The sequence below is a fragment of the Motacilla alba genome, chromosome 8 (assembly GCF_015832195.1).
Source record: "Motacilla alba alba isolate MOTALB_02 chromosome 8, Motacilla_alba_V1.0_pri, whole genome shotgun sequence".
In the NCBI taxonomy this organism is placed as follows: domain Eukaryota; kingdom Metazoa; phylum Chordata; class Aves; order Passeriformes; family Motacillidae; genus Motacilla; species Motacilla alba.
Genome location: NC_052023.1, coordinates 14,719,679 through 14,746,382, shown reverse-complemented (window position 1 = coordinate 14,746,382; position 26,704 = coordinate 14,719,679). Strand labels below are relative to the sequence as shown.

The window sequence follows — 26,704 nt, the reverse complement described above, 5'->3', positions numbered from 1 at the left end:
ACCATTCTGTGACTCTATGATTCTATAATTCTGTGACATCTAGGACAACAGAGAATCTAGACACTTAAACCATCAGAAACAGATCTAATCTCCATGAAAATACCTGCACAATCTGAAAAGGTCATTAGGGAAATGTATCCTAAACTGAACTAAATATAAAAAATATTTCTTACAACTTCTGAAGTCAAAAAGCCACCCAAAACTAACTGAACACATCACAGTAAGCAAGAAACTCTGTTGAATATTCACCCAAACTCCTATTTACTAAATTGCATCAAGGGAGAAAATATAATCACAGTGAATTGATTATGCAATTATGATATGATTATGCTTCATTTTCCCTCTTGGTACAATTTAGTAAATGTATGTTTATGCAAATGTTAAGCAATATTCTGCAGGTAATGCAAGTTACACTTATATTTTAGTGGGAGTATCACCAAAAAAAGCAAGAGTCATGAGTGCACATTAATGCCTTAGTATAGCAGATTATTTCAAATATACACGACTGAGAGTGGAGATACTGCCTAAATTATTACTACGACATCTTAAAAGTTAAAATAAGCACAAACTTACTGTGTATGGTACATATTTTATTAGCCAGAAATTTAATAACAAAGGAAGACCACAGAAGCAGACATGAGAGGATGAGCTGGGTTGGATTTTTAGAAGAAACAAATACAAAAAATTTGGTTTGTTAATAAGTTGGTCTAGTGTACTTGCAGACTTAAATGCCTGTTTTACTCATCTCTTTGCTTCTAAAACCATAGATTTGTAAAGTCCTAAATCAGAAATTAAAAAGATATACGACATGAAGTCAGACACCATAGAATAGCATGAAATTTGAAAAGCACACTTCACATTTTCAATTTCTGCTCTGAAAGGAAGGGGAAATAATCTGGCAGAGAATTTTCAGGGTAACTTTTTTGCAATATCCTCCTTCCCAAATACTATTAATAGGAATCTCTTCTTTGCTCACAAGTACTTCTTTCCCCTACTAATTAATTAAACCACATTCTAGACTAGTCAAGGAAGGCTCAAACACTCCTCAGCCTGTGTTCATCTTCACTACTTTCTCCTGTTTCTTCTTGAACAGTCCTTATTTAAACTGATAATACCAGAGCTATGAATCCTTATGTTTTTTATGCAGGGGATCCTATGTCACAATGTGTTCATAAGTGATCCCAACGTTACACACAGAGCAGTTAGTTTTCAGTGGTTTAACTAATATCACAGAACCACAGAGAGGTTTGGTTGGAAGGGACCTTAACAATTATTTAGGTACTACCTCCGGCCATGGACAGGGACAGATTCCACTAGACCACACCACTCAAAGCTCCATCCAGTGTGGCTTCAGAGCATCAGTAGTTTTGAGGGTTTGCCGACAAAGCTGAAAGCTTCATTCAGTGTTCTCCACCAGGACATAAACTCACATGGCGTAAGGTTATGGTCAAGTTAGTGCATTATTTAGATGGTGACCACCACTGAAAACAACTCACAAAGCATAAAGTTGATCTTGATTGATCCAGACCATTGCTAGAAAACTCTTAATTTATCACTGCATTAAATATTTCATTATTCAAGCTTAGCTACAGGAAGCCCCAGGCTAATCTTGCCAAGATCAAATTGCTATTCAAAATCAGCATTAGATAATATAAGTATTCTAAGACATTTCTAAGTGTCTGTCCCATTCAGACTTCCAAATTCCAAAACAGAACTGGCAAGCTTGTACTGATTGTACCCGCCAATAATGAAGCAGTTAACCTACATCTCTGTAAAGGATTCTTTTTAGCAAAAAGCCGAAGATTACAACATTTATTTTTCCAGCTAGCTTACATCAACATGCAGCATTCATTGTATAAGTCTGTGTATTAGTAATTTTTTTTTTTCAATGGTTCACCTAACCTTGACTTGCTTTAAAAGTAATGAATCAGATTATCACCAGATTTCTGCTCAGGACTGAAGCTTGATGGACTTTACTGGAAGAATTCTTAGGAAGTTCCACACCATAAAAAAAATTTCTGTTCCTAGAAGTAATGTACCAAGCACCACGACCCCACTGTACAATGTGCTGGTTGGCAGAACTACATCAATACCAGCGATTTGATGTGTGAATGTCAGTTCTAAATAAGATTATAAATTGCATCTACTTAGATAACCAATAAATATGTTTGAATTATAAAACTACAGAAGAGAAAGCTTTGGTATTCTATTTATCTTTTAGTTTACAATGTTGAGTACAGGTCTAGAATTCACACATCCTCCATTTCTAAACCTCTAATGAACAAAAATATAGCTTGAATTTAAATTGTTTTGTCCAGACTTCACTAATGCTGATTAGAAAGATACAGATTCTAAATTTTAAAATAATTCCTCATGTTAAAGAACACCCTGAATGAGGATGTGGAAGGTTTAAGAGCTGTTCTCATTCACATTCTCCCCCAGGAAAAATAACTTTTTGGAATGTCTGAAAGCATTGGTAATTGAACACTGGAGTTGTTAAACAGTTGTATTTCCATAATTATAAATACCCAACCACCTCCAACCATTCCCTACACCCCCAAAAAAAAGGCCTCACAAAAATCATAGAAGGCTATGGAAGTCTTAGAGGTACAAAGAGCACTGGAATACATGGAATACATACATATCACACAGTCTGATACGCTGGAGTAGCGTAGAGAAACGCCTCAGAAAAGGGAAAATGCTGCATATACAGAACCCCAGGGATAGAAGGTTCGACCCAACACAGTAACTCAGTAACCCATCTATGCTTTCAGTGCTTAAATCCAATGTTAACAGTTTTGTCAATGCCAATAACTTCTTTCTTAGCAACCCTTCTCACTTGCGAGTTAGGCTGCATAAGAGGATTTGTCTCTTACTAATCAATGTTTTACTATTTAACAGAGATCTTTAAATTCTGTGTTTAAAGATTACTTTCAATGGATGTTTATCAATTATGCATTGTTTGCTAAAACAAAAGATAAGATATTCTCAAAAGACTTTTGATCTGCAAAACAGAGCCTGGGAAACCAGTCATGAAAAGTCCATTTTGAAATCTAGCAAAACTGAAAACAAAGAACAGAAAAAAATATGCTCTTTTATACAAGAATCTGCAGAATTGTGACAGATGATGGAGCCTGCACAATCTAAAACCCTGCATAACCCAGAAAACCTACACCTTTGCTGTGATGTGGTCTTATATACTTTACAGGAATTGAGGAATTTCACCTGGACCTGAAGGTAAAGAAAAATTGAAGTGAAAGATCATATTTTCCAGTGTACTGCTTCTGAAAATGGTATTTAAGAATTCTGCTTCGGTGACATTTATGTTCAGCCTGTGATACATTTGTAGCACTTAAGGAACCAGAAGAAAAATGTTTCATTTGGGTGGCACTTTTTCCAAGAGTGCCATCTACAAATTCGATTTCCAAACCTGATGCATGAGCCAAGACTTCAAAGACAGAAGTTAACATATATTTGCTTGTTTCAAGTAATAAAAAAAAATTAACCATAAATCCATGTGTCAGGAAATACAGGTCCATTTTTATATATGTCCCCAAAAGCAGCCTCACTTAAAAAGCCAACTCAGAGCTTCTGTGGCAATCTTCACCTATTATGTATTTTATGAAGAGGGGCGTCCTCACTGCTAACACAAAGCACTAGATTCAAGAACAGGGTTAAGTGACACTGTCCACAAACATTTTGCAAGTTGTGGAAAGCAGAAGAAAATCTGCTGCTAGGCTTTGGTAGTATTTTAATGATTTTCCTGTTTTTTCATTAATAGAGCTTTATTTATGAATTCATATTGTATTTGGAAATTCCTGACTGGTGAAATCTAGTCAGACACTTTACATGCCCATGCCCTGACTGTGAAGTCCTTCTTTAGCTCCCCCCCTAATCCCCTCAAACAAGCAGTCAGTGATGGAACTGCCCGGATGTGTCCGAGTGCCCAATCCAAAGCCTGCTGTTCCTTCAGCTGGGACTCTGCTTCTGCTCCAGCCTGAAGCTCATGTCCAGCCTTGACAAGTAGCCGTGCGAATGGCTCCATGAGCTGGTGCAAAGTCCCTTTACCGTCTGTGCCATGCAGCTCCACCTTGGGCAGATTGGAAAGTCAGGCCCGAGAGGCAGAGTATCAGTTAAACCAAGATAGCAAAATCTGGGAATATGAATCAGAGCTCTTTTATGAAGAGAGACACTGGATTTCTAAACACTTAGCTTCCATCCACTGTGCTAACACTGACTGCCAGCCACCACCAGCTCAGCTCTCATGTGGATTTATAACAGCACATTTGGAAAGGCTAAGTCGTATCACCAGGGGATTAAATTTTCTTGAATTAGTATTCCAGAAATATGATGATCAAACTCCATTACTGGCACTGAGATACATTAATATAGAAAAGCCAGAGCAGAAAAAAGGAACAGTTCTATTATTATACAGGCTGTCCCTGTAGAAAAGGTTTGAACTATTCAAATCAAAGTAATGGCAACGAGTTACAGTAATGGGTTTATAGAAAGTTCAATTACACTTTTAAGAGTTTTCATGAATTAAAAGTGTTACTTTTTAATTGGGGGGGTTGGGGCCTCTGTGGTGTCCTATAGCATCATTATTATCCTTCCTTTTTAAGTAATAGGGCTTTTAACTAGTTTTAAATTATAAAACAGGTAATATAAACATATTTTGATTAAATTGGAAACTAGCCAAAAAATGACTGGAAATATTTGCTTCAATAGGGTAAAATAAAGCTCCTCTGCTGGGTAGCCTGGAGGAAAGAAAATGACTTGCAGACAGATTTGCTTAATCCACATTTTATTTATCTCTGTGTCTGGATACTCAAAATAGGGTAAATAGTAACTAATCTCATTAAATTTCTGTTACATTATCAATCTAAAATCCAAACAAAATGGGAGTTAAGTGCAATAAATACACCACTGCAACCCTGTGTTTATACAGAACTCTCCATAGTTAGGATATTGGTTCACTCACTTTCAGTATCTTTACCGTCTGTGATCAAGATTCACTTTTCCTTTTTTGTGACATAAATAACTAGCATCAGAGAGAAGAAAAAATAAAATTCCACCTGACATGACCACAATATAGTGGCACTAGAGCTGAAAAGTTGAATAGCCAAATTTTTCCAGTAATCAACAGAGAGTCTTTGCACAGAAAGAGTCTGGTTATGAGTATTCATACAAACAATTCTGATCAGCAAAAGCCACAGGTCAAAGCCCTCATCATCTCTCACCCACAACATTAAAAACAGAAATCCTCCCATTTTCCATTTAAAATTCCTCTTTGCCAAGGTTGCATTACTTCTTAGTTTGCTATTCCCATCTGCAACATGTCAGACATCTCAATTAGATATCACAAAACCACTCTACTCCCATCAGTGTGTTTTGTAGGCAGGAGCTGGGAACAAGTGACACTCTTAAGTTCCAAGTGGATACAAACATAAATAGCACCTCCCTGCAGATCTATATGTGGATCCCAAAGCATCCCAGGAGTCAGGTTCCCAGACACTGAACTTTCACTGTGCATGACTGCTGTCTTTATGAAAAGAACTCTTTGGCTCAGCTACAGTTGTCATGGAGACAGCAACTTTGATTTTTAGATCTCTTGTATATGTGATATTTCAGCCATATGTTGCATACATTTAAGTTTTCTACCTATCCCTACTCTTTAAAACTGTGAGAAGTAAGAGAAACTGAATGATTTCAACATGAAAGTAAAATGCAAGCCATGTACTTCTCATTGTGGAGAAATATACTTGCAATCCAGAATAACCACAAATTTAGCCACATACTTGGTTGATGTTTTTTCCTCCAGCCCAAAGAGTTCCATTTATGACAAGATTTTACCTGAAAAATTAAGGCTCTGTTCTTCTGATAAAGCCACAAGACTGGCTTAATCTTGTTCATTAACACAGCAAACTGCTTGTTGTGCATTAGTCCTGCATTAACAATATGTGAGAGGTTCCAATTCCAATCACGCCAGGGGTACTACTGGGCAGACATCAGACTCTCAAATATCCCAACTGGTTTGCCTGTGTCTCTCTAAAGTCAGACCAGCAAGGTCCTTTACCACACCTTAGGAGGCACAGGAAATGCAGTCTCAGCCTCACAGAGTGGTGGTTGCTACAGTAAACATCAGACACACGTGCTCTTGTAAAAACCACCCTCAATACCCAGGGACAAAGGATTGAGCTATGGTCTGGACTCCAGAAAAACCAAAAACCCAAAGATCACAAAATACTGCTTAACTTTAACAAAACAGTTACATAAATAAAGCAGTGCAACTGCTCTCACATTTGGCATTACAACTGTGATTGTCTGTGTTTCTGTATTTTCAATTTCACAAAAAATGAACAGAAGTATAAGCTGCTCTACTTCATCATTCAACACATCTACATAGGAAACCAGAGGGACAAAGCATATCCACTTTTATCTCTCAGGGTCCTCAATACAGAGCCACAACTTCAGTCCAAGCAAAAAGCACTCCAACAATATTTCTTCATAAAAAAGCACATTATAACAAGCTGGCAATTATTTTCTAAGCTGCATTCAAGCTCTTGATTTTAAAGCTAGGAGCACAGATAGCTCACCAATAATTCTAAAAGTTTACATCTGAAGCAACAATAGACAGCAACTTGCTTTGCCATGGGAACAATTCTTAAAATTTAAAAGAGCTCACTTCTCAAATATAAATATTAGTGTAAAGCAGCTGCTACAATACATAACTTGTTTTCAATGTAGAGATATTACCACAAGGGTTTCCAATCTCTAATGTGAGACAATACCAGCTATGGAACAGAAATACAAGCTACAAACAACTCCAGCTTAAGCACATCACAAAAAGAAATCAAAACACTGAGGCAGGAAAGTAACTTGCTCTCCTCTCAAGAAGAAATTACGTTTCAAATATTTAATGTAGTCAAACATCAGAAATATGACTGGTCAATTATAAAATCTAAAAAGCCTCAGTACTTTCTCAAGGAAAAATAAGGAAAACAGTTTTCCCTATAGCAATTTGAAGAAAAAAATCAAAACCTGAGAGATAAAAATGTGAGCTGCTTTCTCTTCCACTGTACAACTGCAAGAAATAAAGAAACATGTTATCTTAATATATTATTTATTCCACCAGTACACTAAGAATGTAATCCATCACTCATCCCAAAACATGTTCTATCACGTTTCATACCATTTTAACACTGGGAATTATGCAGTGTATACATTCACACACATTTAAACACACTCCAAATACTACTTAGACCTTTAAAATTAAGTGCTGGGTTTTTTCCTGATTTGCCCTCTATACAGAAATCCTTCTGAATCCCTGAGTATCACCTGGACAAACCTGAAAACAGCTCAAAAATAAAAGCAGCACAGTTGAACAAAAATGGCTCCATGCCTGATAAACTATAGCTTGGACTGAAACTAGAAACTCCATGTTAAATATATTCACTGTATTTGATAGATGGTAGATGCTAGATTTTCCTACCAGTAAAATAAATCATTAAAAACTGCAAGTATCAACTCTTCAAAGAGTTTGGTGGTTACAGCTATACTATTATCTCCATACAATAAAAGCTCTGTATCTTAATTACAAATTAAGTTGCTACTATCTAGCAAATAAATTGAAGGCAAATATTTGTTGGCATTTTTAGTTTGGAGATAATGTGATAAATTCCCTGCTCTCAATTTCATATAATGCTGCTATCAGAGTTCTATCTGCTATTCGATTTCAGTAAAAACTGGGAAATGTCAGAACATGGCACCTTGCTAACACAAGCAGCCACTTCAGCTGTATCAGCAGCTACAGAAGCAATCACAAACAGCATCCACTGATGGGTCAGGAAGGCAAAACAGAGGAAAAACACTGAAGTACATGGCAGGGAGGAGCCTGCAGCTGAAACATTCCACACAATTTTTGTCCATACTTTAAAGTGGATGGTGGAAAACTATGACGGAGCCGAAGAGCCATAAAAATGATTCAAGAATCAGAAAGGTACCTTACAACGAGAGGCTTAGGGAATTCAATGTGTTTAGTTTTTTCAGAGAGGTTGAGAAGTGAGATGACTAGAGGATGTAAGTACCTTCAGAGAGGAAAAATACTGCAGGGTTGTAAGGAGGGAATGTAGAAAACACGGTAAGATCCAGTAGCTTTAACACGAGACCAACCATATCCAGATTTTAAGAAACTGTGACTTTATTTCAAAATACTGAAAGGTTCCAAATGAACAAGGAAAATGCCCCCTTTCTTCATGCCATTTTCAAAGCAAAACTACATGTCTTCCTGGAAGAAACGGATTGACAAAACTTTTCCTAAACCTGACTTGAAATTTAAGTGACTAATGATAAACAAAAGTCTTTATATGCCTTCAGAAGAGGTAAAAGCTATAAATCTACACAATGCTGAAGAGCTGTCAGTCATACCCTGAAAAGGATGAATGGGGACATTAAGGGACACATGGTATTTTAGGGGAAGTGTCCTGGTGCATACATTACCTGAAGGGCTTCACTAGTTCAGACCAAGGTTCTAACACCCTGTTTCTGACAAAGGCCAACTGACATCTGGAGAAGACAAAAAGAGGTCAAGCACAAGGTTATATGCTCCTGATGTACTTAACATCACCCACATACTTGCAACTTATTAATGAATTTTCAGATGAATTATTTTTCTACTCCTAGTTCTTCTAAGCATTTCAGTGATCATTTCATGCTGTGGCATTGTGTTCTACAGTTCACCAGTTTGTTTCAGCATTTTTGAGGCTATCAAGCAATACTTAACTTTTGATTGTTTCCTACTACTTGTATAATATGGATTCCTTGCTCACTTTATCCATAGTTACAGGCTCCTACCATTCCTTTCCTCAGATGTTTTCCCAAGTCTGGTGACCCTTGGTCTACTTTATCATTCCCTAAATAGGGAAAAGCTTCATTTCTTTAATTATTCTCAGCAGTCACAGATCTTTTCCAAGTCTGCTATAACCTCTTCCATGATGAAGGGCAAGAAAGGCCAACACAGCAGAACTGCTGCATCCAATAGAAAACAAAATATTCTCACGTGGTTCATAATTTGTTTTTAACATGCATTTTTGACCATTTTTGAGAACTGATCAGCAGTTTCCATAGAGGTAACTTCTGTAACCCCAAAAACTCCTGCCTCAGTGAGGACAGCCAAATCAGAATTTAACATATGTAAACTTGGGATTGTTTTTCTCTTAATACATTTAGACATGACAAGTTTCACCTGCCATTAACCAGTCATCTGGTATTGTGAGATTCTTCCCCTGAAAAGCTCATTATCATCAAACAATGCACAATAATCTCATAACAAACAGGAAAGTAGATATCACAAGTTCAAACTACGAATTAATGTTCAGTAAAATATACGACTAACAATTCAAATCACAGTCTTAAAAAGATTCAGATTTTTCCATGCTAATTAACAACCTAGAAACACTTTTAAAAAACATTATAAATCTCATTCAGCTACCATTCAGCCCTCTCTCTAAAGCATTAGAAGGAGCAGAAATCAGATGTAAATGAGGAGACACCTGCAGAGGTCACACTATGTGGTTATTTTTCAAAATCCCACACAGCCCCAGCATTCAATGACTTAAACTCTGCTATTCAAAATACATTAAAACTGTTCAAACAATAGCACCTTTTTTGGGTTGGTTTTTTTAACAGACTGCTTCAGAATTTAAGTTTAAAAGTGCACATACACTTGAATAAAATGCAAAAGCATTCCCTGGGTACCACTGTATCCAGTGTGACTGTATTAGAAACTTAAGAAATCTAATTGCAGAAGGATACTCCAGATAATCAGTTTCACTATCAACAACAGTCTACTCCTCACAAGACACTAAACACCCCAGATTTAATCCAACCCTACCATGTGGCTTTACTGAAGACTGGTCAAGCAACAGGGTTTTTTTACAGCTGAAACTATAGCTGGAAAAGCTTTTACTATGTGGTGCTACAATTTTGAGACCATTCCGTTTCAGTCAGCGTGGCACCAACACTGTCCTCCTCAGCGAAAGTGCTGTGAAACCATACAGTAACAATTTCTTTTGGGATGAACACAGCAACAGCACAAAGGCAATGGGAAGGAATATCAAATTCATTGTCCAGCTCCTATCTCATTTCAGTAAAGCTGTGCCGAACTTGACTTTATAATTTGTATGCAACAATACATCTGTTTAGTGTTTTATGTTCTCCTGATAATACCACTTTCTGCAAGAATTTATGATACACAAGAGTGCATCATCCTGAACTCATTTTCTTCCCAACCATTTGTGAAATTATTAACCAACTGGTTTTTGTGTGCACTGGATAAGAACAACCATTTTGCACATTTAAAGTTTTCAAAACTTCAAGCAGAGTTTTTCATAATGGGTTTTCTGTTTATTTGTTTGATTGGAGGCCCATTTTCCTGGCATAAATTTCACTACAGTAGAATTTAAAAACATTGTTCATGCAGACAGGACTACAATTATATTATTTGTTGATTTAATGTTCAATTTATATTGTGTAGTTCCCAAAACATAAAAATTTGTTCGGAGACTGTAAATTTAACAGGCTCTAAATTACTTGGAGCTAGTGAGTTCCTATTCTTCCTAAAGCCAAGCTTGCACAGACTCTTGGCATCTTTCAGTTGTCTATCCTCACCCTGCAGGTTGTTATGTCTAAAAATACAGTAATTGTATTACTGCATATACAGTGCTGTGTTTGAGTGCCCAGGCCAAATTAGCTTAAGATGGTATTTGTGACTGGAACTCATTTCCTCTGAGGGATTCAAACACTCTGCCATGTTCTGAAGCAACAGGTTCATGACAGTAGAGTTAAAAGGACAAGTGAGACTGGAAAGCATCAAAAATTCTACACTGTTATTCTAACCTTCTGTACTTCCTTTGTTTTCAGAACCAGATATTGAAAAAAATCACCCTAACCCTTTTTGTATGTTTTCTTATGAAATTTTTCACTCCAGTTTTTTCAGAGAGTGGGAAAAGTTCTCCCATTAATTTTAAGTCCTGACTTTATTAAATTTACAACATTTTTAGAGAGGCAGTAAGGCTTTGCAACAACCCCAACATAGTTATCATGTGGAATAATTAATACACAGCAGCTTTTAATTTCATTATCTGGCAAAGGGAGCAGGAGAGAAGGAGAAATTGTCTCTTGTTCTGAGATAAATTCCTTATATTTATCATTATTAAGAAGCCTAAAGTTGCACTAACAAGAAGTGTGTTCATTAGTTGGCCTGTGATAAGTGGAGCATCAGACCAAAAAGAAATCACAAAAATCTGTATTCATTCATACAGGATTATTCAGAATCTCTCCTCTCCCATCACTTTATTCTGAAGCAAGCTGGCAGTATGCTTCCATGAATCATGTCTACAAAGGTCTGCTATCCATTCACACAGATGCCAGTGAAGTATTTCATTTGCAGTATCTCATAAGGGGCTTTTAGTGAAGTCCCTCCCTGGCTGGTCCACAAATTCCAGTAACAGAAATACTGCAGCAAGATTTCCACTTAAACATAAGGCCATATATTGTCATTAGAAAAGGAACACTGTTAAAATATGATCAATTTCAGTTCTGTGGTTTCAGATCAATACAGCAAGTCTTCAACGAAGAAATAAGACTCCTTGAAAGACTACATTTCATATTTGCATGGGGGGGATAAAAAATATGGGAAAAATCAATATATGAGAGGTTGTTTTCAAGAATGTTATGAAATGTTATCATCTCACAAGCAATTTTACATGCCTTTTCTGTTACCAGCAACATTTACTGTACGCTGCTCTCCTAAGCTGATTTTATTTTACTTACTGCTGAGTAAGTGGCATTGAAGTTGCTCCCAGGAAAAAGCCATGGAAGTGTCAAAAGGAAGTTAAATTCTTGAAATAGTGAGCTCCTAAGACTGACAGACTACTGCTTATTTGAGGAGTAGAATAACAAAGCATAACCTATCTGTCCATACACATATTAAACATTGGAAAGTCTTTAATAGCATGACTTTAATATGAGGTACTGTACAGAAATTATACACCGTCCCCAAAACAGTCATCAGTCTTCTCAACATACACTCTCCTCTGAAATGTTAGTTTAATAAGCTTACTTCCAATCAAAATAAAAAGTACCTAACTCTATAAAGGTTTCATTTCAATGCATACTGAACATAATTTATTAAATAATTAACAATCCATATGGACTAATAACTAAAAATATGTCATTAAATCATTTAAGCCAAACTATAAAGGTTCTCTCAGCAGAAGGATGGCTACAGGATTTCAAGGGAAGAAATTTCTGCTTTATTTAATGTGAAGTGGAACAAATGACACAGAAATAAGACCTGTAAATCTTTATTTGTAGTCACTTCAGGACAACAACACACATCATGAACAGACTCATGCTTAAACCAACATCATAAATGCAATGCTTCAGAAATGCAAGTGAGCTGTGGATCAAAAGCTGGTCAGAAACAGGCTTAGAGAAGCCAAGCTCATGCCCCCAGAGAGGCTACAGTGGCCTGAGTAAGCACCCTCATTCATGTAGCTTTAGCAGGGTAAGAGAGACAAAGCAGGTCTCCATCAGGTGGCACAAGGATACCAATATAGTTTATTCTCCACAGCAACATTTATCAAATTCTGTGAAGAATTACCAAGTTTAAACTCAAATATAAATATGAACAGTGGCTTTTTGTACATATACAAGTTTGTAATGTTGCATACCTGCAAGGCACTTGTGAAGGACGTGGATCAAACACATAGACTGTATTGTTTCTGTATTAGGATGGCTCTTTTGGGTATTTTAAAAATACAAAGACTTGGTCATTTCCACACACACACACAAGCTGATCAGCTACATCCTTGTGACTGCACAGAGAGGGGAGTAGAGGCAGAAGAGCTACTGAAGGCTTCCATGCTTGATGGCCTATAGTGACCCACGGCATCAGTAGTAACCTCCTGCCATCACATCATTGCTTGTCTTGCTATGAATCATCCCAAGGCCTGCAGCCCCAACCTTCCCCTGCTTCACGTACAGACTATTTAAAACATGGGAAAATTACTCTGCCCAACAGACTCTGTTTTATTTAATTGTTACTCCATGTTAAAGGCTGCCCTTTACAGTCTGTAAAAGTTGTCCTGTTCAGTCAGTGGTTCACGAATCAACCTGTAAAATGGCAAAAAGCTCAATAAAATTGTTTTTCATTCTAGCATCGTAGCCAAGGCTCATAAAGCATAAAAAGGAAAATTTCCACAAAACACACAAACAAGGAAAGTCAAGTGCACTTTGTTGATCCAGTGGTTGTCAGACCACTCAAGGCAAGAAAAGAAAATGTCACTTCAGCAGCTGGTATTAGCAAATGTTCATCTTGGATGTCCATGTAAAAAACCCAGAAATAACGTACCCCCCCCCCACCCCACAAAAACAACCCCAAAACCAAAAACCAAACCAAACAGCCATTTCTACACAAAGTTTAGCTCTTTATCAACTAATCATAAAAGAGAGTGTCACTGCATAGTTTTATTCCAACTATTAGAAAATAATACCCCCTAGTCACAAGACTGCCACTAGAATCTGCAATATGTGCATTTACCACACACAATTCTCAAGTACAAGACATTTACACTGACATTTTCTGGTCACAACCATCCCTTTATTAAAAAAAAAAACCAAAAACAAAAAAAAAAACCCAAAGTATTCTAAATTCACCTGAAATAAGCCTGCAGATCAAACAAGCAAACAAGCCTACCTCAAAATCAAATTTAGAATACTAAGAATCCTGTTAGTGCTTTAACTACTACCCCATACAAAATGTGAGTGATTCTAGTTTGGAAACACAACTGCTTCATGTAACAAGCACTCTGTGATGAGTACTGGAGGTTACAGTGACAGAATGCTTACTGAGTACTGATGTGCAATTTAGGAAGATTGTTTTAGATCAGCTATTTTTTATGAAAAAAAAAATGAAAGCCTAACCAACTTGTACCTTTGTAAGATCACTGCTGCTGTCAAGGAGCAGTGTACAATAAAATAATAGCACTAAGATATGCAATGATTGCAATAAGCTTAGTCATAGTTTGGAAAAGAGTAAACTTACTTGTTTTCTAAATAAATTGTTAGAGAAAAACAGCTACACTTACCAAGAATGCTTTTGGCAACTAATTGACATGCTCTTTGACACTCGCTAACAATTCTTGGATGACAGGAAAACTCCTAAAAACTTTGCATTTGGTGATAATTTAAGTGCCACACTTTTCAAGGAATATTGCGATACTTTTAGATAACTTTGACCACACACTTAGCTCAAACAGGAAGCAGTGATAAACTTAAGAATATAATTATCCTCAAATCATTATGTTCTTTCTACCTACAAATTTCCCCAAACCAAGATCCTTTGCTCTGAAAGCAAAGTGAACACTGAAAACCTCTACGAGGGTCCCCCTGGGACAAAGGGACATGGACAACTCATTAGCCTACACCACATTCCCATATTCCATCTTAGCACGCAGTTGCTTAAAATCAAATTGCCATCTGTATTACATAGCACAGGAAAATGATGAAGGATGCAACTGAAATTACACAATAGAACAAGATTAGACAGATTTTTAAATCAATGTATTTTGATTATTAAACATCACAGGCTTTTTAGCTCCTCAAATTCATTGTAACAAGGTTTTGACCAAATGAAAAAGAACAATTTCTTTTTATGGTTTTATATCTCTACTTAGTTAACTGTTATCCACTGGTAAAACTTTAAACTACCTGGTAGCTCTGCCTGATGTGTATTTGTAAGAACTAGGTCTTTTTCTGTAGAAAAGCTAATTTAGGTTCCTATTTAATTGTGGAACCTGTTACAGCAAAGGTTGAAGGGTTTTAACAGAATTTGCAGAGTTTATAGACAAGCAATTCCATCAAGGCCAGAAAACTGATCCAACTCAATTCCTGGATATCTGAGAGGATGTTCATATACATTTCTTTTGCATGGTAATTATCTCTAGACTGCCATATCATGTTTATATTTACATGCAAATACTTAATATATATTAAGTACAAGAGATATAGGAACAATCACTTTATTTCATATTCCTGCTGCTATATGAATACTTGACAGATTTTGTTGCCTAAGTGTCATGTTGTCAGACATTCAGTAGGTTTTCTCATATTTAAAAAGCACATTATTTGTTATTTTTATTTCCACATTGTTTTAAGATATATGAGAAGAAGCAAGTCTAAAAAAAGTTTACTGTTTTCCTAGATTCATTCTTGAAAACTAAAATTTCAATCTCACTTAATATTTAAAACCTTTTCTCATCATTTCCATCAAAACAACTATCTTGTATGAATATTTTATAGCACCAGTTAAAGAAATTTATTACATATCATTACTTACTGCAAAACAATATGTGTTTTCAACTGCAACCTTGACACAAGCTTCCATCCCCAAGCGTGCACACATTTAAAACCTCCACAAAATCACCACCAATGCTCCTTAATCACTCAGTTTCCAAGGGCTTTTTATTATGGATTAAAACAAGGAAAAAAACCTTGTATTAATTAAAATATCTTCATTCTTCCTTCACACACTTTTTTTTTTCTTTAAACTTGATATGTAAATCATTTATAATCTATTTCTCTTTCTTAATTCTCCTATTAAGACTGCCTTGACATCTGCACTACGCAATCACACTTAAGTAGGCACATAAAAATCAGCAGAAACAATGTTCTGGGTTGCTCCAGCAACCACAAATGTTTAGAAAAATGCCCCCACAAGCATGTCAGTGAGACCATATTTTTCAAAGTATGGTTTGGAAAGCACAGACAGGAAAACCAGAAGAGGATACGTTTCAATGTTTTGCTGTTTGATTTATCATTTCTTTGTGCTAAACCAATACCTCAGTTTTATGCTGGTTTTTCTTATCAAGGAGAGAAGGGTTTAATGGCATTGTAGAGGGTAAATGACAAAGCAATAGGAATCAGAAGCAAGTACATTTTTAGAGTGTTAAACTAGAGAAGCCAGCCTTGAAAATAAGCATATTCCCCAATACTCACTGGCTTTCTGTTGGGATCAGTAAGACTGTGGGCAGCTCACAAATGCAAAGGTTGTACTGATCCTCACATACACCTCCTTTCTTCTTCTCCTACACTCTCCAGAAGGTAATTTTTAATATTCTCCTCTATGTCTGACCATGTGACTACAAGATGAATTTGCCCTTAGTTCAAATTCACTTATCACACACCTCAGGAACAGCCATGAAGCCTGACTTTTTTTTCAGGGCTGGACAAAGGGATGGCTGTCCCTTCCAGTCCAGAAGCAAACATATGCCATCTCCGCAGCCTAAGGCCCAAAGCATTAAACTCGAATAAAATCAAGAGTGCTGTAACTTCATGCTCCAAGCTCTGATTCCTGCTGGTGGAGGAGCTGGGTACAGCTCTGGTTGCTACCCTGGCTGTCACTGGGGTGATATTCTCCCACCAGAGTGCCAGGCACACTGCTGAGAGAGCACTTCACACATCCTCTGCTAACTTGGATAGCTCTTCTGAGACTTCACCAGCCCTCCTATGCCCCTCCATGACTGCTAGAAATTTTACTTCATTAATCATTCCAAAATCTTTCCTCAAAATGCAAATTTTTTTTAATAAAAGCAGCTCCACCTGAATTCTGTGTAGGTTTTAGATAACCCTAACTGCTTTGGCCATTGAATAGGTTCAAAGATGAAATTCAAGATTGTACCAGACATGACAGGTCATAAACACTGCTGTGTTTAAGTGTAAGCTTAGACGGGTATTTCTGGTCATTCAGCCTGTGCTTTTGGCTCACAATGCATTTCTGTGGGGCAGTTCAAGGACCAGAATGAATATTACTAGCCCAACTAGAAAGGAAGGCATTCTGGCACTTTTAGCCAAAACCACCTAGACTACTGCATACACATTCAACACAGACAATAAGCCCTTGTTTACAGGTATAAATGAAGCAGCATGCCAGAAATTTTATAAGGTGCTTTTTATAGCTTGATCAAACAAAAATATTAAAGACACTCCTGCTGAAGTTAACCTTAAACCTAAAGAGGCTCTGATAAAACACCAGAGCAAGTTTTGCCCTCACTCAAACCGCCAGCAGCAGTGCAATTAGCACATAGGATAACAATGTGGACAGCAAAAGGAGAGACACCCAGAAGTATATTTAAAAATATTTGTTTTCATAAAAATAGAAAGACAGTTAATTTAGAAAACATTCCAATTCCTATTAAATGCTCATACATCAAAAGGCCATTTTTTATGACAGGAAGTCTTCAAACAGCAAATACACAGCTACTCTTGAAATGCTATCTTTGAAAGTTCAAAAACATACTCAGTCCAATCCCACTATACACAGTCTGAAGTCATCAAATTGGACATCAAGATCTAAGCACTTCATCATAAAACAGCAAACTATTTATTAGGTACTTATCTTCAAAAGCTTGCCTTGTTAGCAGAATCAACAAATTTAATACAAAATAGCTGCTCTGATTAAAAATCTATTAAAACAGTCTAAATTATTCTCAGATAAGGACAAAGGCTTTGTAAGGGTCTTTTATTTGGTTTAAATTAAAAAAAAAAAAGGAGGGGAGAAGAGGGGCAAACTCTAAGGCATTCCATATTCCCAAAGGCACTAAATTTGATTACAGGAAAGCATTTTAGTGCTATGGTCATCTCAGTTCATAGGATAATGCATCAAGAATATTGTTATATTGTAGGTATTCTGCCAGGAAAAGATCTTTTCACAATTTTTAGGAGTGCACACTGCTGAAGGTTTTCTGACAAATGAGATGCTGAAAAACCTTGGCTCTGAATTTCTCACTGGGAGTGCAGCTGAAATAAGATTTTACCAATGAAACACTTCACTCAACACCAGGATACAAAAACCCTGACATTATGGCTTTGTTTCAAAAAATTCAGATCCTCATACAAGCTATTTTGTGTGCCACGTACAAAACCACATCTTCAGAAAGTGATCATACACTTGTGCTCGAGTGTTTTGGTCAGGAGACAGGGTATAGGGTTTTTGTCCTTCAGCTTGGGAATAAAACCCTGGGAGATATTAGTTTGACTGCAAACAATGGGAGGACATGGCTGGACTCAACTTTTGTAAATATTAATCCCCTTTTCTTGAAAGAATAAAAACTTTTAAATCACATCGTCAAAAAAAAAAATCTTCTCCCCAATTTATGTCTGTCACTCAAACGCTGAAGGAGCCAAAATCTTAGTGCTTTGTTTCATAAGGAAGGCAATTTTTTGTCTATTTGATGTGTCAGAATAAGATTCCATCATTTTCACATTCTATCTTTTGGTTTTTACTCTAAATTTCTAAACCCTTTTTAGAATTAGTGAAATCTTTTGCTTAGAATGAATGATCAATATCAACTCTAATATAATGAATTGTTGATTAAAATTTAGTATATTTAAATCCATTGCAAATTCCATGTTTTGCAAAAAGAGACTTCACTTTCCTCCCAAGCTCTCCACAGAATTAATGCACAGAAATGGAAATATTTCAATGAAAATACAGATATGCTATTTATGCAATCATCCTGAATATGTTCAACAACAAAATATCCAGAAAGAAAGATAATAGAAATATTGAAAGAGGAAAGAGATACAGGGAAAAATTCAAGGGGAAAAAATAATCAAACTGGATTTCTCCCTTGATTTTGCAGAAAGTGAGATGCATAAGCATAATCTCCGTCCAATTGCTTGTCTTTTTGCACCTTTTTCAAACTGAAATGAAATGGACAGCCTTTCAATTTGCTGTCCAAGAAAGATCAGTCCTATATTACAACATCAGAAAATATAGACAATGAGGGTGAGTAATATATATATAGATCATATTTATATTTCATAGGACTATATGTATGATAAATTTGTATACTTCATACTCTCTCTCACCTATGTATTTATATATATATTAGAAAAAAAGAAGAAGAAAATAAGATCATCTGAGAGAAAAGCCTATACAGAAGTAAATGGAGAATATATGCATTTTAATTTAAGGAACCTAAGAACCCATCCCCACACTCTTTACAGCTTTACAGCAATTATGCACAAGGTTTGCATAAACACTTCAAAATCATCAAAAGCTGTTTTATCAAAACAGCACTTAAGTTTTACATATGTTTCAACACAAATCAGTATTCAGAATTAAACAGAAAACTGATGAAAAAAAAAAGGATGTCAGCTGTCATTTTAAACTCTAACCAGATACAGAAAGTGGACATGAAGAAGGGAAGAAAGACTGGGCCAAAGTGATAGAAAGGTTCTTTCCGAATACTTCTTGTAATTTAATTATCTTATTAATTCTTTCACTGCCCTGGACTTCTAGCTACTCACGATGAATTTTATCAGTACCAGAAAACTTGAATAACAATTATTACAGCAGTAATGTTATTGAAACCACTATGACACAAGGATATTGCAAAGTAAGGACAGCAATAATATGCTGAATACTAGAGACAATAAAAACACACGTGGATGCAGCTGGGTTCTCTGCAGACACATCTGCAAACAATACCTGTATGGTAAAAGCATGCTCTTACTTCATAGCCATAAAAGCTTTAACTATAGCAATGAAATAATCCCTTGGTAACAAGCAGACACTCAATATGAAGCCAGTCCCTGACACTCACAGGCACATCCTGCAGTAACACTCATGTCCTGATTGTCAGCATATTCCCAACACAGAGCCATACAAATCTGTGCCACAGGAATGCTTCCATGAGTATTGACACTTGGAATCTTTAGGGAAGTGCCTGGGCATACCAACCTTAATAAGCATTAGAAGTTATTTTGATAAAGGCAATTAGTGATAGGAATGCCAAATGGAGGGACTTGAGTTCTCCAGAACTCAAAAGGTCAAGTGGGGAGGAGCTGGGGGTGAATAAAGAACCAGCTAGGCAATTTCAGCAAGGAAAGAGATTTGCTTTTCTCTCCTAAGTGGGTGAAGACTTCTCTGAATGCCACTGTTCTCAAGATGCTGGGCTTTGAACACAACCACTTCACAGAGCCACAGTTTTCAGGGGAGTGAACAATTCCAACACAATGGATGGGCTTGAGCACCACATGAAGCTGAGGGTTTGAAAAAGATACTGCCTATCCCTCAGATTGCAGCTAAGTATGTACATATTTATGAAAGGCTGCAGCCAGCTGTCCAAATTTCAGATACCTCTCTCAACACTGGAGTCCTTTCACTCAGTCTTTTATCTTTTATTTCCAGTTGAAAAAATAATGCAAATACACGTACTAGTTCAGCTATTTTTCTACAGCATGGAACTCTCATTATGCTTGCCAGGCTAGTATTTCAGATTCATAAACAGATTTCAAGCAAAGCTCTTACCACTATTTTAATACTGCTTTGACAAGGTTTAAATACACTTTAGATAAGTGACAAAACTACAGATTGCACCCAGTTACACAAAAAAGTCTGCCTTTTGATCCATTGAAGTGATAATACATGGAGGATTCCATATGCAAAAGCCATCTTTTTCCTAAGGAAAAGCAAGAACTCGAGAGAAGGCGCTCATTATTAGAAGACAAGACCAGTCTGGCCAGAGTAAGTCTAGCAGTGAGTGACTCATGGTTGCCAGTCAGTAGATATGGAAATTATTTCTTCATGAACTGCTCTAATGTCCCTAACTTCAACACCCAGGGGCAATACAAAGCTATGCAAAGAAAAAAAATCCAGTTTCAAATATGTTGGTTTTCTGAAATACAGAAGAAAAAGAATTTCTACAATTTCTTCCACTTCACATGTATATAGAACCATAGAATGGCTTGGGTTAGAAGGGACTTCAACATCCCACCATGGGCAGGGACATCTTTCATTAGTTCAGGTTGCTCAGAGAGGCATCGAACTGCCCTTAAACACTCCGAGGGATGGGGCATTCCTTTGACTGTCCACAAGCCTTTTCTGTCCTAAAGAGGTGATTGCAAACATGTCTCTTTTCCAGGATTTCCATGGAGAATGGTATTGTAGTTCTATGTGCTCTTCAACTTAAATTTGTGCTTTACTAAGTAACATAGATATGTACTAGCCCAAATCTGGCCTTTTTCAATGGAGAGCCCAGAAAGATAGAGTGCCTTACCTGGTGATTACTTCATCTGCTGCCCATGGCTGGAGGGGCTGGAGGTGCTTTATCTGTTTTCTCAAGTTCACTTAATCTCTCACAACAGCCCTCAAAATATCTCTAACAAAAATATCTCCCTGCCAGATCACCAATTTTCCCAAGTTATTTCACTAAAAGCACAATGCTTGCAAAGTAGGTCCAACAATATTGTAGTTTCTCACATGCAGCCTTTCAGAAGGAGAAAGATATTTTAGAAAGTTATGCCTCTTATTTCCACTGTTAGAACCAGCTGTTGGGGTACCAGCAGAAGGGGGTGAGATCAAGTCACAAACCCTATCAGCAAGTCTGAGCTGCCTTGATGTGTGCTTGGGAATGTGCACAGTTTTGTACTAGTCAAAGTTCACACACTACCAATTTCACAGAAAATAGAACACCAACAGCTGCAACATTTATTCCCCAAAAAGCTATAAAGAAATATAAAACCCACAAACAACATAAATAAAAAGCAGAACAAAATTTACACAATTTCTCAATAACACCGTTTTCAATGGGAAGTACAACTGTAGTATGGAGCAGTTTAAAATTTATTCTTAAACTGTCTGGGACAACCAGAGGCATGGTGAAAGGGAACAGTAAGAGGGAACCAAGTGAAAAAGTGTGATAAAACCAGCAAGACAAAGTGCAAGAAATGGATGGGGATGGACTAAGGAAGCAGCATTACAATTCTTATTTCAGGAAACCCAGTATACAATAAAACAGCTTCTGAAGGAATGCCCTGGGCTACTCAGCAGCAAATAGCAAATAATAACTACTGTGTAACAGGGCAATATTTAGAAAAAAAATCTAGGAAATTATTTGCATAGCTGTGTGGCCAGACCTGCCAACAATCACAGACTCCTCTTTATAATGTTCTATGTCCCTCGTTATAAATGCTCAATTACAAAAAGAACAATGTGCTAAAGAACCACGCGTGCTATACTAGAACAGACAACTTAATACATTTTCTGAGGGATTTCCCAACAACATGCAAAAGGCAGGCCTACCGACAGGAGATTTTTTATTTCTAAATAAAGGAAACATGAAATGCCTATCATTTCATCATCCCAAAGTCTTTTATGTCCATAAAGCATAAGACTTAATCATTGGGAAGTTAAACCCTTTAACTTCAAGGGAACAGTGGTTTATTAGGCAGACAGTGCTTAGAAAGATATTACCCCATCAAGGGTCACATACGCTAGGAAGCTACCTTAATTTTTTTTTTTTTTTTTTTAAATCTGGCAATAAATCATCAATAAAATTTTCTTTCCTGGGCTAACAAGAAGAGCTTAGCCTCTCAAATTATATAAGGATTTTTAAACAAAAAAAAAGGAAAAAGTAAAATATTAAGTATTTCTTTTAAATGACACACTTCAATACTCTGAATTCAAGGTGCTGAATTAACAGATATTATTAACAGAGCCATTATTTTGTTTATCACTTAACAGAAGAAACACTCCCACATTACAGCTATGAAGTTTTTCAACATGATCTGAAGCAGGTTCGATCCTTGCTTTCCTTGTTATAGTAAATCCTGTTTCTCGGACAAAGAGAAATGCAATGCAATATGGAAACACCATCACAAAGAGAAATGCAATGCAATATGGAAACATCACTAAAGTGCTAAAAAGCAGCATTATTGTTTCATTTCCCCCCATCAAAGAGCAATCCTTCTCCACCTCCTACCCTCACCTTCTCTCACCAATCCTACAGACTTCAATCCTCAAATGAGACACCATCTTGTCCCATTTCCCTGGCCAAACCTGAAGTGCTTCTGGTGCTTGGGGCTGTAAAACACTATTATTTAAACTGAAGAACTAGAACACATAAGAACTCCCTTCTTCCTTCTCCCCACCAAGAGATTACAAAATCTTGGGGAGAGAAGATAGGGATGGATTATAGCCAGCTGGATCATTTTTTTGATCCAACTCACCACAAATACTAATGACAATGCAGGAGATGGCATGGTACACATTAAACATGTTAAATGCTTGGTCAATTTACACCAAAAGCAGAGCTGCACTCAGTAGGATTCCAAAACTCAAAAGGGGCAGCCAGACATTATTTCTGTTCTTCTGTTTCAGGAACAAAAGTGAAACCTCAACATTTGCCTTTCATGTGCAACATTCTCTATTAGGGCTGTGCATTCCTAGAGCTAACAGGCACATACCTACACCAGGCTTAAATAAAAACATTAAAGTTCTCACTGGCAATTAGGGTCAGCTTAGTCTGGAGAGCATGCTAATTTATCATGTAAACCTGGAAATAATATGAAAGCTTAATAGCTGTAGGTAGAAATCTCACAAAAAACATATTCCAAATTGTTCACACTCTGCTTGTGATCTCACCACTACAAACTACCTGTAGAGAGTTGCAAAGAAGTCAATAATTTGATTTACCTTTTTTAATTAGGAAGTTATTTTTCATATGAAAAAGCCCATAGGTTTATAAATACCATTTTAAAGGATCATAGCAATTTTGTCACAAAAAGCAGCAGCAGCATTTGTGATGGTCATTTGCTTATATGTCCTCTACTTCTCAAATAAGAAGCCTGCCAGGGTGACCAAGTTTACCCATATAAAGTCATACAGAAAAAAAGGAAGTTCCCATTCTTTTTTCACCCAGAAACACGCTCCAATTTCACTTTACAGGCATGATATTTGAAATTATTAAACTGAAATTAAAGCCCGCAACTGTTCACTACAGAATTTGGAGTTGCTCATATGTGAAGGATTTGGATAAAGTCCTTTCTGTCTGAAAGTACAGTTGAACATTTTTAGAACTGCTGATAAGACTGCACAATTATTTTGTTATCAAATCTGAAGTAATTTAGTTTTCCTAGCCAATGCCTAACTCTTACAAGAACTTTCCAAGATGACAGTTTATCATATAATGTATCAACGTAAACACATGGCACAGCTCAAAACTCAGTCCCCAAACACCATGTAGCAAGACTTCTGACATAAAGCACCCCCTGAAACACACCTGAAAGACCAAAAGAGCTACTTTGTCCTTACCCTCAAATCATAGTATCGCTCCACACACACCCACAGCATTCTTTTAGGGGGCAGGGAGGAAAACTGGCATTCAAGTGCATTAGGCCAATTAAATACTTGGATCTGGAAAAAAACATTTTCCATAATGCAGCTCAGCAGAATTCTAACCAATCATGTTGGTAAAAAAACAGCTGTAATGAAATCTTAATATTTGCTAGTCATAAAATACATACCAAACATGTGACAGGGGAGACATTCAGACAGCTAGAAGCTTTTTAACAAAGTACACTCTTAGACTAAAAACTGGAATATGAGTCCAAAGCTGCTGCAGAAAGTCCTTTTACCCCTCCTTCCACAGGTTTTGGAGAGCCACCAGTAAGCTACACACAAAGCAAATCTTTCCATCTTACTTTTAAGAAACTTCACAATAGTTTTCCCCTTTCTTCAAGAAATAAAATCAGCAGAAGATAGTAATTAGATCCCAAAGCAGTTTGAGTATTTTAATCCTCTAAATATGTAAGTTAAACATGTCCACTGTGTATATATTAGGGAGGAAGAAGTTTTACCAGCAAAATTCTTTATTCTCACATACATTTTGTTATTCTTTAAATGCCAGGAGGTAGATTTCCCTAAAGTAACACACACTGTCAGCAACAGAAGCATTGAAGCCATGGCTATGAGCCACTTTAAAGCAGATGTATACAAAGTACCACTGAACCTTCAGCACTATGGCAACACTTGTTTGCTTTATCTTCCAATTTCATTAATTTTCTTCTTGAAATGTTTGTTTACAGTTATTGAGACCTTGCAAAAAAAAAAAAAAAGCCTCGATTATAAGTGATAAGAACTTTCAGCTGAAATGCATGCAGAGTAAGGGCCTCCCTCAGCTCAAGCAGTCAACCCCTGCCATTTCCAGGGTCCTAATCACTAATATGCAGTTCAGAGAGAACGGAGTGGGAACGAAATGCTGTGAAGTAAAACCCCAATGGCATTCATACAGCTCAACATTAAGTTATGTGGACTCTGTTAAAAACTCAGTCTTAAACTTCCCAGGTCACTCAAATCCACTTGTACTGTTAACACCAGAAGGAACACGATGTGCACTTCTCTTCCTACAAACTTAAATTTACACTATTACCAACTGTTAATAATGTAAATATTTTAGTATAGTCAAATAATAGGAGAAAGCAAATCCACAACGTTTGCAAACCAGTTCCTTATCTTGTGTACACCAGAAGTCTCAGTGCCCTGTTTTCACAGCTCCTAGGCACCACAAACTAGGTTGAGAATGGGGTTTTTTCACATCCAGGAGAGCCTTAATTAAGCAATGTAAAATCTTTACAAGTTCTGCAGCCTTCTGTACAACAGACAAAGTAGTAAGATGTTGCCCACTAGGCAGATATTACTCCAAAAATATCCTTTTAAGGCAGGAAAAGTAGAAGAAATTTTACACAAGAGATTTCTAGTTCACCGCTATTCACGGAAGTATAGCTCAGTGACAGCCTAGGAAATCACTAACTACACTCAGTAAATGCAGAAAATAACATCCTACATTAACTGAGAGGTAAACAGATTTCCCATGTGTCATTAAGAGCAGTGTCTGTAGCTTTCTTTTCTTTACACCGTGCTTTCCATTACAGTGCCAAGCGTAGGTAAAACGTCTGAATTAGAAATCAGATGTGAAGAAGATGGCAATTCGCTGCAGCAGCACCGGCCTCAGTTAGGGCACCGCGGCTGCCGCTCTCCTCCCTCGCCAGGTGCCCGAGGAGGCAGGGGCAGGCCGGCCGCCGCTGCCCACGGCCGCGAGCCCCGCGGCTCCGGCAAACCCCTTCGGACACGACAGACGCGTTTGTCCTGCCGGCACTGACCTCCCACAGGTCCCCCGATCTCGCAGAACAAACGAATGAACTCGGAGGCCGAGGCTGCCGCTGACAGCCCCTCCCGCGGAGCGGCCCGCACCGACCGGGTCCCGCGGCGCCGGGGCACGGCAGCGCACGGAGCCGGGGGCAGCGCCCGGCGGGGCTCCCCCGGCCCGGCCGCGCTCCCTCAGCCCCGGCGCTGCCGCCCCCCGCGCCTCGCCCGGCCGCGCCCGCCGCCGCTCACCCAGCTTGCCGCGGGACTCCTCCAGCTTCTGGATCTGGTTCTCCAGGAACAGCACGGCCACCCCGAAGACCAGCACCGCCAGCAGCTGCAACTTGGGCGGCAGCATAATCCTGAGCAGCCCCATGAGCAGCAGCAGCAGCGCCGCCCGCCCGGGATCACGACATAACGCGGGGCCCGGCCCGCGGGGGCCGGCGGGAGCCGCGGGGACGGCGCGGGCGAGGAGGGACGGAGGGAGCGCGGCCGGGGCGCGGACAGGGCCCGGCGCCGCCGCTCTCACATCGCCGCGCGCACGGCCCGCAGCGCGCCCGCCCCGCCCGCGCGGCCCGGCCCGGCCCGGCCCCCTCCGCGCCCCGCCCGCCCTGCGCGCGCTGCTCGGCAACCGAACGCCCGGCCGCGCGCCCGCCCCCGCCCCTGCCGCCGCCGCCGGGCCCCACGGTGGGCCCCGCCCCGCGCCCCGCCATT

At 38.2% G+C, this 26,704-nt stretch overlaps 1 protein-coding gene across 1 annotated transcript in view; it reads right to left on the bottom strand.

Annotated features, from left to right (window-relative positions):
• The window catches only part of HS2ST1 (heparan sulfate 2-O-sulfotransferase 1), a 77,459-nt gene extending 50,870 nt beyond the window's left edge, over positions 1 to 26,589 (bottom strand). Inside the window, exon 1 of the mRNA XM_038143780.1 lies at positions 26,243 to 26,589. Coding sequence (XP_037999708.1) covers positions 26,243 to 26,366 — 124 coding nt within the window. The 5' untranslated portion in view covers positions 26,367 to 26,589. The remainder of the gene's footprint in view (positions 1 to 26,242) is intronic.
• Between the last annotated feature and the right edge of the window lie 115 nt (positions 26,590 to 26,704).